This window comes from Sturnus vulgaris, chromosome 25, assembly GCF_052056855.1.
Source record: "Sturnus vulgaris isolate bStuVul1 chromosome 25, bStuVul1.hap1, whole genome shotgun sequence".
Classification (NCBI taxonomy): Eukaryota; Metazoa; Chordata; class Aves; order Passeriformes; family Sturnidae; genus Sturnus; species Sturnus vulgaris.
In genome coordinates this window covers 4,305,386-4,319,136 of record NC_142267.1, presented here as the reverse complement: position 1 = coordinate 4,319,136, position 13,751 = coordinate 4,305,386, and the positions used below count along the sequence as shown (strand labels likewise).

Here is a 13,751-nt window from a genome sequence, read left to right as displayed (position 1 = left end):
TCTAATTCCTGCCTGCTCCGTGCCTCCACACACCCAGGAGTGAGTGCTGGCTCTGCCTGACGTTTTCAATGTCAGGATCTTCCTGATGGTGACAACTGCCCTGGGGGCCACACGTGCCTCTTTAATTGCAAAGCAAGGAGCAGCACTGAGATCCTGATTTTATGGGTTAGTCATGGTGACAATATTGGATTTCATGGCTGCGAGAAAGAAACAGGAGAAATTAAGTAAATGTTAATGGGACAGGATGGGTTTGCACATTCCTGTTGCACAGGGCATTGCTGGGGTTCCAGCTGTGCTCCCCAAGGATGCTCTTCCCTGCATTAGAAAATAAGTTTGGATTCAGTAAGTGATGAAGTCAGCTCTGATTCTGTTCCTGGCATGAAAATTCACATGGTGTGGAGTGAGAGAAGGGCTTGGAAGTAGATAAGAGTTATGGGAAGCTGCTCTTTGGAGTTCAAAGGTGTGCTGCATCTTCTGCCAATGCCCTGGTGTGTGTCTGGGCATTGCTGCCTCATCCCAGGAGTGTGAAACTGGGCAGAAATGCTGCTTCTACGGGTCAAACAATAGTTTTTCATCTAATATCACATAATCAAGGTAGTCAAATGAATTATATTACTTATATGTCCTCCAAGGGACCCTCAGCTGGATGGTGGGGCCCTCCACCTCACAGGGCCAGGGGTTGGACATCAGTGATCCTTGTGGGTTCCTTCCATGTCAGGATGTTCTGGAACTGATGTCCCCTTAATCTGATGCTATTAATTTCAAAGGGGAAGGGCAGTATTTAGAGCATCCCCCATCCTGGGGGGGATGCCTGGGTTTAGGATACAGGAGCTAATTCCCAGCTGGAAGCTGTTGGATGGTGAGATCAGACTGGGGCCACAGGGTTGGTGACACTTCCAGTGGTGGCATCACTGCGTGGTTCCAGCCCTGCTGCTGTCCCAGACAAGGCTGTGCCTCTCCAGTAGAGCAACTGGATTTTGGCTCCTCACACAGAGCTGGGAATAAAAGGCTCTGAGGGGGTGGATTTTTAATTGTTTTGGCTGCAGGAGGAGCCCAGCAGAGCCGGTCCTGTTACGTCCCTGTGTCCATCATTCTTCTCCCAAAGGACCGAGGGGTGGATCAAGTGGCAGGAGGTGGAAGCTCAAATAACAGGAGGGCAGGGTGACCTGGTGCAGGTGGGGATGGTGCTGAGAGCTGGGGGGTTCCCCCAGCTCATCCCAACCCCTCTCCCCCATCACTTGCTGCCAAGGCTGGTGCTGAGCTGCTGAGTACAAGGGGGGCTGCTGGGTCCCCCCTCTCCTTCTGCCATGTGCTTTGGGAGGGAGGGGAAAATTAATAATGCAAGTAAGAGAAGTACTTTCCACTCATGGTCTGGGTTTAGGATTTCTTGCTTCTTTCCTTGGGTTTATGAAGAGGTCAGAGGTTTGGCCAGAGCCCGATGGGCTGGGGGAGTTTATTTGGATACTTGTGGGGGTTTGGGATACAGAAACCTGGCCCTGGATCATCAGATTAAAGGAAAAAGCCATTTCACCTCCTCAGATGGCCCTGATAGCCAGGGAAAATCTGCTTTATCCCTCCTTGACTGGCCATGGATTGCAAAGGCTCGTTTTCCCAGACTGAGTAATTAGCTGGGCTTGTTTGCTAAGGATGAATTAAGCTGCTGCAGCAAGTGGGGCTCAGTCCAGGAGCTGCTGGCAGCCCTCACAGTTCACTTCTGCCTCACTTTTTATTTTTCTCCTGCCTTTTTCAATTAATTTCCTATTAATTTGGTTTGGAATGAAGTTCTCAAATGACTGATAAATCTTCTTTAAGCTTAAGAGCTAATCATTCTTGGAGGAAGGAGAGTAATAGAGGGGAGTAAAAAAAGTCTGTTAATTTCAGCAAATCTCTCAAATATGAAATGCAACAAATGGTAAATTGTCCTGTTGAGTTAATAGGAAAAAATCTGCTCTTTCAATACCCAAACCTCATAATTTTCTTGTAATACTGATACACTGGCATAATTGGTAAATATTAGTATATCAATACATACTCAACCTTGGGAGATAGTTACCCTTCTTCTAATAGTACTTCAGAGCATTTTCTTTTTTTTTTTAATTGGTGAGTGATTACATGTTTTCTGTAAATCTTTAAGGGCCTTGAACACTGCCACTAATTAAAGGAATTTGTATGCTGTAGGAGACTCACTATTTAATTAAATTCATTAGGATTCTTTTGTTGCCTCCAGCTTCAGAGATTGGCAAATGTGACTTAAACTTTTATAAGAGCCTTCCAGTATCCTTGAGGAAATTAAATTTCACATATATAGATATATATGTGTCTATGGGATCCAGATCTCACCCCAGTATGGTTTGGTCAACTTATCATGAGTTTTTCTTTTTTAGCAAGTTCTTAGTTCCTGTGAAAGAATTGGGCAGGAGAAGGGGGTGGTTAAGTGTACACAGGCAGTGGCTTTTTCAAAGACATGGGTGTGGTTGAGATTGTTTTTAGAGGGTTTCTGTAGTAATTTCCTAAGATGGGAAAAGAGTAAAGGAAGTCCTGGTGTCGGAAGAGGCTGAGTTGTCCCAGGAGGGGTCATGTTCATTGAAGTGGGCGAGGAAGACTCCCAAGAGCTCCTTGTCACAGGACAATGTGAATTTTTGCAGCATTTCCTACCTCATTTTCTGGTTTTCAGTGTTAATGGCTTAATGGCAGAATAGTTGGTCCAAAGAGTTTCATCTCTTGGATTTTAAAAGATAAAAACCTCTATAGTCCCAAGCATCTCCCTCTTCCTCCACTACTTAGTCTGATTTTTTCCCCCATCTTTTTCTCCTCTCACCTGCAAATCCCCTCCTTTCCTTACAGCTCCCTTCCAGTCATTTGATTTATTGTTCATCTTCCCAGCACACACTTGGAGTAAGAAATAGTAAAAAAAGTAGAGTAAAACCTGTGCACAGAAGGTCAAACCTCTTCTCAAGACTGTGACAAGCTGGGTTGAGATGTGGGAGCTGCACAGAGCTGGATGGGGCTGGGAGGGCTGCTCTGATTTTGGGGTCCCATGTGCAGGGCTGGATGATTCCTGCTATCAGGTTATTCTGCCTGAGGGTGCCTGGGGGCTTCACTGCACGTCAAATAATGATGCTCTCCCTGCTTACACGCAGGTGGAAATGCCTTTTGAGGGTTCCCAGCCAGAGGAGGGTGGGAGCAGAGCTCCCCTGTGCTGGGTGAAGCAAAGGCTGAAAGCCAAGAGTGCCAAAGGTGCGTGATGGAAATTAATTCCCCTTCCAGAGTGCCACAGTCACGGTTTCCTTGCATTTCTTACATTGTCTTTATTATCCCCACGTGTTGAGAGGATCCCAAAGGTACCTTGAGTGCCGTTTAAGTCCCCAGATGAAGTGACTCATTACAGGGAGTAGAAAACACATCGTGGGCTGAAACAGCCGCCGTGATCTCTGTAATCTGATGGAGAAAGGTTGGATGTGTGCATGGAGATAGGTCCCACTCGTGATGCTGCATCATCTTCTGGCAGCTTTTGTGGTATACACAGCCCGTGGTGGCTTTGGGGTTGTGTTTTTCTGGAGAGTTTTGGGGGCATTTAGAATTTTTTTTTTAATAATACAAACAACGACTTGCGAGACTCAGTGATTCAATATGATGAGTGCGGGGAGAGTTGGAGGGGCAGAGGGTGTTTCAAAGCATCCCTGCACTAGCTGCACTTGCTCAGGGTGGAAAAGCAGGAATATTTTATTAAATCTTTGTGATCTGTTTCCTAAACTGGGCATTATTTTGGTGGGGTGTATCTGGAGCAGGGAGTCACAGGACAATTCTGCAGCACTGCCAAGGACTAGGTTCAGTGCTGGATAAAGCACTGATGTACAGAAGTGACTGAAACTCCTCGTCCTACATGAGATTTCTGTAATTCTCCCTTGATTGCCAGCCTTCCACAACTGTCCCGGGGTCAGTGGTCAGGAAGCATCCCTCCCTGGTGCAATGAGGAGGGAAAACATGAAGGTTTTGGGTTCCTCTCAGGGATGTTGAAACACCCATCACATCCCACGTGCCTCTGCTCCATCCCCTCATCCTGACACAGCATCACTGAGCTGGAAGGGGACACTTGGGGAGCCATGCCCTGGGCTCGTGGGAGTGCTCCAGAATCTGCCTCACTGCTAAAAATAAACTGGTTTATTTATCCTGGAAAGGGAGCAGCAGGTCTTCCTGCACCAGGCTGAGGCTGCAGTTTTGTTCCCAAACCTCCTTTTCCAGGGTCTGAGCTGGATGGGCAGTGCTGAGGAGCCACAGTGGTGACGTGATGGGCATTTTGAGGGGATGAATCGGGCATCTTCTCCCAGCCCAGCCCCCAGGACCGTCATTTGGGTGCTTTTTCCTTGAAAAATAAAGGAGATGGAGTCAAGGGGCTGCCATGCCTCGTATGCTGGAGTGATCCTCTCTCCCACAGCCATGAAAGCCGACCGCAAACGCTTGAAGGGGGAGAAGACAGACCTGGTGAGCCAGATGCAGCAGCTGTACGCCACCCTGGAGAGCCGAGAGGAGCAGCTCCGGGACTTCATCCGCAACTACGAACAGCACAGGAAAGTGAGTGCAGAGCCCAGACCCGTGGTGTTGTGGCACAGAGGGCTGGCAGCAGGTTGAGTGTGATTGTAGTCTGGCAAAATCCCACTAAAGCTCCAGCTGGACTCTCACTGGAGTTGGGATGGACCACTGCAGTTTAAGGTTAAATAAACACTGGAGGGAATAGAGCCAGACCTGGGGAATTTGATGTCATTTTAACCAAGTGCACAGTGAGCATTTATTTTTGGGAACCAGCTGCATTCTGGATCTCCCCCAAAAGTGCTGACATTCCTGCCAGCACAGGGCTCTTGTGACACCTGAAGATACTGCTCGTGGTCCCCAAGGGGGTTGTGACAGAGGGGTCTTTAGCAGCACATGGAATTTCCCTTCCTGATGGCCATCCCCTGTCCCGGCAGGAGAGTGAGGATGCAGTGAAGGCCCTGGCGAAGGAGAAGGACCTGCTGGAGAGGGAGAAGTGGGAGCTGAGGCGGCAGGCCAAGGAAGCCACGGACCACGCCAGTGCCCTCCGCTCCCAGCTCGACCTGAAGGACAACCGCATGAAGGAGCTGGAGGCCGAGCTGGCCATGGTGAGCTGGATAAATAATGCAGACTGAGTGTTTGCTGCACTGGTGGCACTATTGCAATACTGAGAGAAAAATATTCCATCTCTCAAAAGGAGCTTGATAACCTTGGCATGGGCAGCATCACTCAAAAATAACTCGATTTTTGAGCGGCACAGTTGGGATCTTGGCTTGCCCAGGGGAGGGCGGGTTTGGTGTGCAGTGTGCTGCTGCTTGCTCTGCTGCTCCAGGAGATGTCCGTACGGTTTTCCCACTCCATCACCACCACCTCAATGTCCTTCCCCAGGCCAAGCAGTCCCTGGCTACGCTGACCAAGGACGTGCCCAAGCGCCATTCCTTGGCCATGCCGGGCGAGACGGTGCTGAACGGCAACCAGGAGTGGGTGATGCAGGCTGACCTCCCGCTGACCGCCGCCATCCGGCAGAGCCAGCAGACCCTCTACCACTCACACCCCCAGCACTCGGCAGACCGGCAAGGTGGGCACCCCGTGCATCGGGACGTGGGCGAGTTCCTCCTTTCTGGGGAGGAAAGAGGATGGTCAAAACCACCCTGTCACGATCTGCCAACACAGGCGGGGGTCGCGATGGTTCGTTTGATCTCAGGGGTGCAAAAGACGCAGCAGGGGACAAATCAGTTTGCTGACAGCAATGTGTTTTTATTGAATGCCAACAACTCAGTTTCGATAGAGGGGAGAGATACAGGAAACAAAGTATAGAGAGAAAAAGAAGGGGATGGGGGAGTAGCTACCAACAGATGAGATGGACGTCCTCGTGGTCCTCAGCTAATAGATAGGGTCTTCATCTGTAGGGAGATCTCAAAAGCTTCTCCAGAGGGTCACTTTTTTATAGTCCTTTTCCGAAGCAAGTGGCTTCTGGCCAAGAGGTGGGAGATTGATGGACCATTGTGATGTGCTCTGAGAGGCAGGTGCAGACGTGCAGGACACGCAGGCTTCAGCTGGTACCATGACAGGACAGTCCAGTAACACACCTGCAAACAGTCACTTGGCAAGCATCCACCTCGACCAGACCAGAAAACCACTGTCCAAAACCCACCAGGGTGAGGGTCCTTGGGGTCTTCTTGTGACGGGAATGAGGGAAACTTCGGACTGACTCTTAGACTCTCCTCCCCAAATTTGGGAGTGCATCAGAGGCTTTGCTGGTGTTAATTCCGTTCTCCCCGTGCCTTGCAGCAGTCAGAGTGAGCCCCTGCCATTCCCGGCAGCCGTCCATCATCTCCGACGCCTCCGCGGCCGAGGGCGACCGCTCCTCCACACCCAGTGACATCAACTCCCCCCGGCATCGAACACACTCGCTCTGCAATGTAAGGGCCTGCCTGCTGGGGCTCTCATGCCCTGCTTTGGACACCTGGGCTCTGGGCACTCTGTGGGGCCTCTGCTTCCCCAAACAGCATTGGGTTTGGAGGAGGGGCTCGTTGGGGCTTGGCTGACGTGGGAAGCTGCTGCCCTGGGGTTTATCCCAGCCCCACTGCAGTTCAGCTGCAAAAATGCTGCCTTTTGCCCTGGGGGTGGAGGGTCTTGGGCTGTATCAGGGTTGATTCAATGGATCCATCTCCTTGTGCCGTAGGGGGACAGTCCTGGACCGGTACAGAAGAACTTGCACAATCCAATTGTACAGGTAGGGCACAAATCCTCTCAAATCCTGCTTGTGACACCCCTTCCTGTGCTAGAAAATGCTTGGGGATGGTGGGTCAGAGGCACCAGTTTGGGATGAATGGAAGTCATCCTGAATTGTAAGTCTGGGCTGTCTCATATTCCCATAATTTGCCCCAAAGTCCAGGTAATGCCATAGGCATTCACTGACCTCAGGCCTATTGCAGTGTTGATTTTTATAAGGTCCAGCCAAAGCACGTTATTCTTCTGTGTTTGGCCCTGAAACATCGGGTTATTTTTGCAGTCCAGACACATGCTCTGACTATTTATTCTCAGATCTGGAATCCTGATCTAGTTGAATTAAAGAGGCCAAAATCCCAGAACTGTGGAGAGGGGGCCCAATTTCACTGCAAATTCCAGCACACAGGTGTCAGAAATATTACTGTATTTAGGTCCAGGATCTTAACATTACTTTGGACCTGGATGAAAATATTTTGTGGGATCTAGATGCAAATATTTTTTGGGACCTGAATCCAAATCTTTAGGGACTGGGACCACATGGTAAATCATCCTTGATGTGAGTGAAAGGGGAAAAGCAGTAAAAGCAAAGCTGGATGCCAAACTTGTCTTGTCTCCTCCCACAGTCTCTAGAAGACCTGGAAGACCAAAAACGGAAAAAGAAGAAAGAGAAGATGGGCTTTGGCTCCATCTCCAGGGTGTTTGCCCGGGGCAAGCAGCGCAAGTCCCTCGATCCTGGTCTGTTCGACGGGACAGCCCCCGACTACTACATCGAGGAGGACGCGGACTGGTGACAGCACCAGAGCCTCTCCTGGCCCTGCACATGTACATATCCCACATCCCACACCCCGTCCCACCTGTGGGCGTGTTACCTGTTGTCTTGGGAGCGATGCAGCTGTGTCATAACTTCCTTTTTTTTCCCCCTTTTGTTTTTTTGGTGTTTTTTTGGTTTTTTTTGTTTTTTTTTCCATCCCGGTAACTCCTTTGTTGTCACTTCAGTTTGTCATTTTGGGTTGGGTTTTTTTTCTTGTTTTGGGAGGGGTTTTTTTTGTTCTTTTTTCTTGTTCTTTTGACAAAACTTGAAACTTGAAGGACTGCTGTGTCTCTGTAAATATGAGAAATATTGTGCACTTTGTGCTTGTGACGTCTCTTGTCCGAAACCCGCTGTTTTCCGGAGCCCAGCCCGTGGGATGTCCTCGCCTGGGGACAAAGGACCTGCCCAGCTGAGAGATCTTAGAGAGAAAACACAGAAAAACAACAACAAGAAAATCTCCTTCGCTGTGATGTCTTCCTGGCCAAGCCCCGCAGAGGCGACCCGGGCTGGTTGTTACACCTGCCAGTCTGGAAATAAGTGTTTTAACGTTCCTTTTTAGTTGTTTTAATTTATTTGCACAAACCCAGAGGAGCTATTCTAACTAAATTATTGCAGAAGTTTTGGGATTTTTATATTTTTCCACGTCGGTTGGGATGGGGCGGGGAGGAGGAAGGGGGTGTTTGTACTGTACTGTCCTGGGAAGTTGCTGTTGGGGGGGATTGGGGCTGTGGGCCCCCCAGCCCAGGCTCCCTCAGCTGCCCCAGGAGCACTTAAAGCCTTGGAAAACGCAAACCTAAACACGTGCCGGAAAATCAGGCGGGGCCGAGCTGGTGGGAGCTTTGCCCGCTGTTTTTCCCTGCTTTTGGGGGGGGCTCACCCTTTGCTTCAAGTAAAATTTAGGGGGATCCGGCACGAGCTGGGAGCAAGGGGAGAGGTGATATCCCAGGATATCCCACATCCCAAGACACTGCCCAGACAGGGCCGGCCACCCCGCCGCAGTTTGGGGTGTCACTGCCGTCGGAGGGGGCTGGGGAAATCGGTACGAGTCCCCACTAGGAAGGTTTTTCTGGCTTTGGGGTGATTTGGAAGCACAGGTGGAGCTTGTTTTTCCAAATCCCTTGGAACTGCCCCCAAACCACCCCCGGCGCAGCGGCCGCTTCCCCTCTCCACTAACACGTGCCGTGCTCTGCTTATGCCAAGATAAGTACCTTATGCTTTAATGCTTACAATATAATTTTAAGCTCTTAAAAAAAAAATGTATTAAGATTTATTTAATGAACTATAATAGTGTATTATTTTTCTTAATTCCGATACGTGCGCCCTGGTTTAAAGAAGAAAAAGGGTATTTTGTCTTAAATCACCGAGCTGAACCGATGCCCTCGTGCTGTGTATTCCATTCCAAGGGATGATGCAGAGAGGCCATGGAGGGGGTGACAGAGGGACCAGCCCCCCTGGGCCCTCCTGGGGTGCAGGGCAGGCTTTGCCCCATGGCATCTTTCTCTGCAGAGAAGCATTTTTATACATTTTGTTACTTTTTTGGGTTTTGTTTTGTTTTTTGTTATCCTTGCGTTTTTATAATTTAAACTCTAAACCACCAGAACAGATGAGCGATCTCCTTGTTATCGAGTAGTTTCCTTTGCATTTCAGCTTTTTTGTAAATTAGGAAGTAATTCTAAAAATTACTAAGAGGATGATTTATTTAAAAGAGAACTTTGCTAAATAGCATATGAATTATGGGTAACATTAGATTTAACTTTTCCCCCTGTGAGTGGGGGAGAATCCTTGAAGGCATGGATGCAAATATAAAATTATAAAAGATCTAAATAAAGCTTATTTTAAAGTATGGATGAACTCCATGTGGTTTAATTGGAGAGCCTGGACGGGTGTTGGCATCTCTGTTGTAGCACCAGGGTGCAGGACACCCTCAGTGCCATGTGATTTTTGGGGGCTCCAGGGTGATGGGAGGATTCAGGAGAAGGCTGGGCCAGCTTTTCCCAACTCCCAGTCAAATACCTGCTCCCAGATGCAATAATCCTGGCAGGAGGCTGGGGCTGTCTGCATATGTATGAAATGGGATTTCAAGGCTTTAAGGTAAGTAAGGACAGCCAGGAGATGTCCCACTCAGATATGGAAAATAAAATGAGAAGGATCAAGAACAGCAGAAAGGATAGAGAAATCAGAAAGTGTTGTGCTCCAACTGGATAAATTATTGTTACCGATGTACAGGTTGATAAATTATTGTTACTATTATTCAGATGACATTGGTCACCTGTAGGATTGTGCCAGCACTTCCAGTGGGACCTGATGCCGTTTTGCAGGCTGAAGCAAAGGCAACCTGCAATGAATTTCAAGCCCATAATCAGGGTACAGGTCAAGAGATGTACCTTTTCTCCTTTTATTTCCAACAGAAGCAGCCTCCTGGGTCTGGGAGCAGCTGGTAGGAGCCACCATAGTCTGAAATGAGGAGAGCTGGAGCAAAGAAAAATAGGAAAAACTCAGGAGAAGCCAGCTGGCTCTCCAATTCTATCACCTGCAGCTGGAATCCAGCATTAACAGGTGGCATTAAAGGGCAGCTGCTGAGCACAGTAAACATGAGCTGGGCACGGACCATGGTGGGATTTGCTGCACTTGGAGCAGTTCCTGCTGAGATTTGGTATTGTCCTTCGTGCATGGGATGGGGTGCAGGTGCTCATCCATCCCATCTGTGGTTTTTAAAGTTTTGTGAGCTCTTTGGGAGCCAGGAACATTTCAGAGTGCCACACCAGTCCTGGCAAGGCTTCTGCCTTTGTGCTGTGGGAACTGTGCCAGACTCTGTGTAGGGTGACACAGGAGTCACCTCCTGCACCAGAGCCGGGGCAAGCAGAGGGGCCACACTGTGTCTGTGATGTCCCGGGCTGAGAGGGGTCTTCTCGGTGGTTTTGTCCCCCTGACCTGCTCTTTCCTGGCAGTGGAGGCTGCAGGAGCCTTATCCCTGCTGCATCCCCCATCAGCTCCATCCCTGCTGCATTCCCATCAGCTCCATCCCTGCTGCATTCCCCCCCCATCAGCTCCATCCCAGCTGTATCCCCCCATCAGCTCCATCCCCGCTCTATCCCCCCCCATCAGCTCCATCCCAGCTGTATCCCCCCATCAGCTCCATCCCAGCTGTATCCCCCCATCAGCTCCATCCCTGCTCTATCCCCCCATCAGCTCCATCCCAGCTGTATCCCCCCATCAGCTCCATCCCAGCTGTATCCCCCCATCAGCTCCATCCCAGCTGTATCCCCCTCATCAGCTCCATCCCTGCTGTATCCCCCCATCAGCTCCATCCCAGCTGTATCCCCCTCATCAGCTCCATCCCTGCTGTATCCCCCCATCAGCTCCATCCCAGCTGTATGCCCCCATCAGCTCCATCCCCGCTCCATCCCCGCCGTGCTGGTGGCTGCAGCTCCGTGCTGCGCTGCTGCCACCGTGTGAGCGGTGCCCGAGTTTCCCCGGCCCGGGTGTGTTTGTTTTAGGTGTGACTCGCCCGTGTTGGTGCACTTTGCACCGCGCACATTGTTGTGCGGACGCTCACAAGAGCCTTTCCTCTGGCGAGGACTTTAGACTGAGAAAGGAAAATATCCCAACACCACGTCGTATGGGGTATTGCTTGGGATGGCTGAGATACCCCCAGAGGGGACACCAGTGTCCCCAGCACCTCTCCTGCTGTGTAACCCAGCTGTGCCGGTCCTGGCATCACCTCCGGGTGACATTACAACACCAGCTGGGCTTACCTGCCGTGCCACAGCCTTGCACTGGTAACCTGTGCATCAGGAATGGGGTTGAGAGGTCATAGCAGAGAAACAGGGGTGAGTCTGGGACATTTCCTGCCTCTACACTTACTCACCCCATAGCTTTAGGTGGTGATCTTCCCGGGCTGGGTTTTGGTGATAAAGAGCTAAACCAAACAGCTGAATAAATCATCAGGAGGTTGGTGAGGTTTGGCATGGGGTCGGTCACAGAGTGATGGTGGTACCTCCCCGAAAGAAGAGTCAAGGTGGTGTCAAGGACTTCTGCTGAGGCTGCTGGTTTATTGCTCAGGACTGCTGAAAGTTTTGGAATGTGCCTGTCATTAATTCACCTCTTTTCAGTGTTTTCCCTGGAGGAGTTTTCCACTGGCGCTGCTTTGTATGTCCAAAGCCAGCACTGGAAGTGTCCTTGAGTCCTCACCTGTGCAAGCCAGGGGATGCAGCAGTGCCTGGCAGTATCCCTCACTGCAAACATCCTCTGGGACATCCTGCTCTGCCACTGTCCCTGCACTGTCCCCACTGCAGCCCCTGTCTGTGTCTTCTCACTGCTCTGACCTGGCACAGCCGTGAGCACCAGCAGAGCACAGACTGAGTGTCTCCACTCCATCCAGCTGAGACACTGGAGCTGTGATAAGGCCTCATGCCCAGGTAAGAAGGTTTCCTTGGAGTTTTATCACTGCTAGTGATTGATTTCCCAGCATTTTCCTGTTCTTGGGCATCAGCCCTCATTCACCATCTGCTCCTAATTTGGAAAAGCTACATTAATCTCTGCTCATCTCTTTTAAATAACGTGCTGCATGACACCACCACTCTTCTCTTCCAGCCGTGTTTTCCTCAAGCCCTGGGTCTCCTATTCCCAAATCCTGCCCAAGCCAGAGCTTCACGATTGGGATGCAGCAGCCCCCGGAGCAGCTCCAGGAGGAAGCAGCAGGTTATTTCTTGTTATTCCTGTGAGCACAGAGCCTTTATTTACACTGTTTTCCAGCTGCAGACGTGCGTGTGCTCAAAGAGGCAGACGGTGACCTGGCACGGTGGTTGAACTGGTTGTACTGGAACCGCCAGGTCCCGGCAGCCCCGGGGACACCGGATCCTCACCTCGCCAGGAGATGCTGGCAGGTCACACCCTCCCACCAGGAGCGTGAGGAAATGCCTCCCAAGTGGCTGGTTTTCCTCTTTTCTCCTACTTGCATGGCAGGCTCCCAGCCTGTAGCCCATCAGGGACTCTAAATTGGGGTGCAGAAACCAAGGCATGAGGAAGAGAGAGAAAAGTATAGACCAGTGCATGTGTGCTGGGAATGAGATCTGAGGGAGCCCATCATGGAGCAGGCAGGGATGGGCTTCCATCCTGGGGCCACGGCTGGGGCCCTGCCATGTTCCATTATACATTATATTTATATATGTATATATTATATTTATATATGTGTATATTATATTTCTGGTGTTAATTAGCTGTTAACTCGATTAATCATCAAATCACAAAATAGTTTGGATAGGAAGAGACCTTAGAGACCATCTCATCCACCTCTGCCGTGGGCAGGGACACCTCTCACTATCCCAAGTTGCTCTAAACCCCACCCAGCCTGGCCTCAACACTTCTAGGGATGGGGCAGCCAAAGCTTCTCTGGGCACCCTGTGCCAGGGCCTCACCACCCTCACAGGGAAGAATTTCTTCCTCATATCTAATCTAGATCTACACTCTGCCAGTTTGATCCCATTTCACCTTGTCCTATTACTCCATGGCTTTACAGTATAATAATATTACAGTATAATATAAATGTGCAGTCTGGTGGCTGTACTGAGCTGCCTCCCAGGGATGGGCTTTATCTCTTTCAGGACAAGCCATCCAGGTATGGTCACTTGGAGCAGTGCTTTTGGCTCACTGTTGGGAAATCTTGGAGGAATCCAGGAACATGTCCAGGCTTCCATGTTGAGCACCTTTGAGCAGGAAAAAGCAGGGAAATGTGCCAGTGAGCAGTATGTAAGGCAGGATAATGTGAGCCCCTGGCATCTCTGCACGTAGCAGGGTATCAGATGCCCCTCTGAAAGGCCCTTTTGTTGCCTGCTGGTGGCTCTGGTGGGGGCTCCAGTTTCCTCCTTGGCATTCCTGTGTTCTGAAGCCTGCATACCTGGCTGGATAATCACCTGGAGAAACCCCAGCCTGGGACTGGGGGGGAAAGTGTTTGCAGGGGGAAGATTTGGGCTGCCAGAGATAAATCCCCACATTGGGATGGCTGCAGAGTTGGAAAGGGAAATGAGCCCAAGGGATGGATGTGAATACATTATCCCACAGAGAATGTGCATCAGGGAGAGGCAGGTGCTTCAGCAGCCATCCAAGGGGTGAAGGCAAGCCCCCCTTCCTTGATCCTGCTCCACTGCCACTGAAAAGCCCATTCCTGGCCAATATTGAGCTT

The 13,751-nt window shown here is 50.3% G+C and overlaps 1 protein-coding gene across 2 annotated transcripts in view; it reads left to right on the top strand.

Moving 5' to 3' along the window:
- Positions 1-9,413, top strand: part of KAZN (kazrin, periplakin interacting protein) — a 203,785-nt gene extending 194,372 nt beyond the window's left edge. For both annotated transcript variants that reach the window (XM_088178556.1, XM_088178557.1), the window contains 6 exons: positions 4,436-4,572; positions 4,965-5,135; positions 5,416-5,605; positions 6,319-6,449; positions 6,713-6,763; positions 7,383-9,413. In XM_088178556.1, coding sequence (XP_088034682.1) covers positions 4,436-4,572; positions 4,965-5,135; positions 5,416-5,605; positions 6,319-6,449; positions 6,713-6,763; positions 7,383-7,550 — 848 coding nt within the window. In that variant the 3' untranslated portion in view covers positions 7,551-9,413. The remainder of the gene's footprint in view (positions 1-4,435; positions 4,573-4,964; positions 5,136-5,415; positions 5,606-6,318; positions 6,450-6,712; positions 6,764-7,382) is intronic.
- Positions 9,414-13,751: the final 4,338 nt, after the last annotated feature.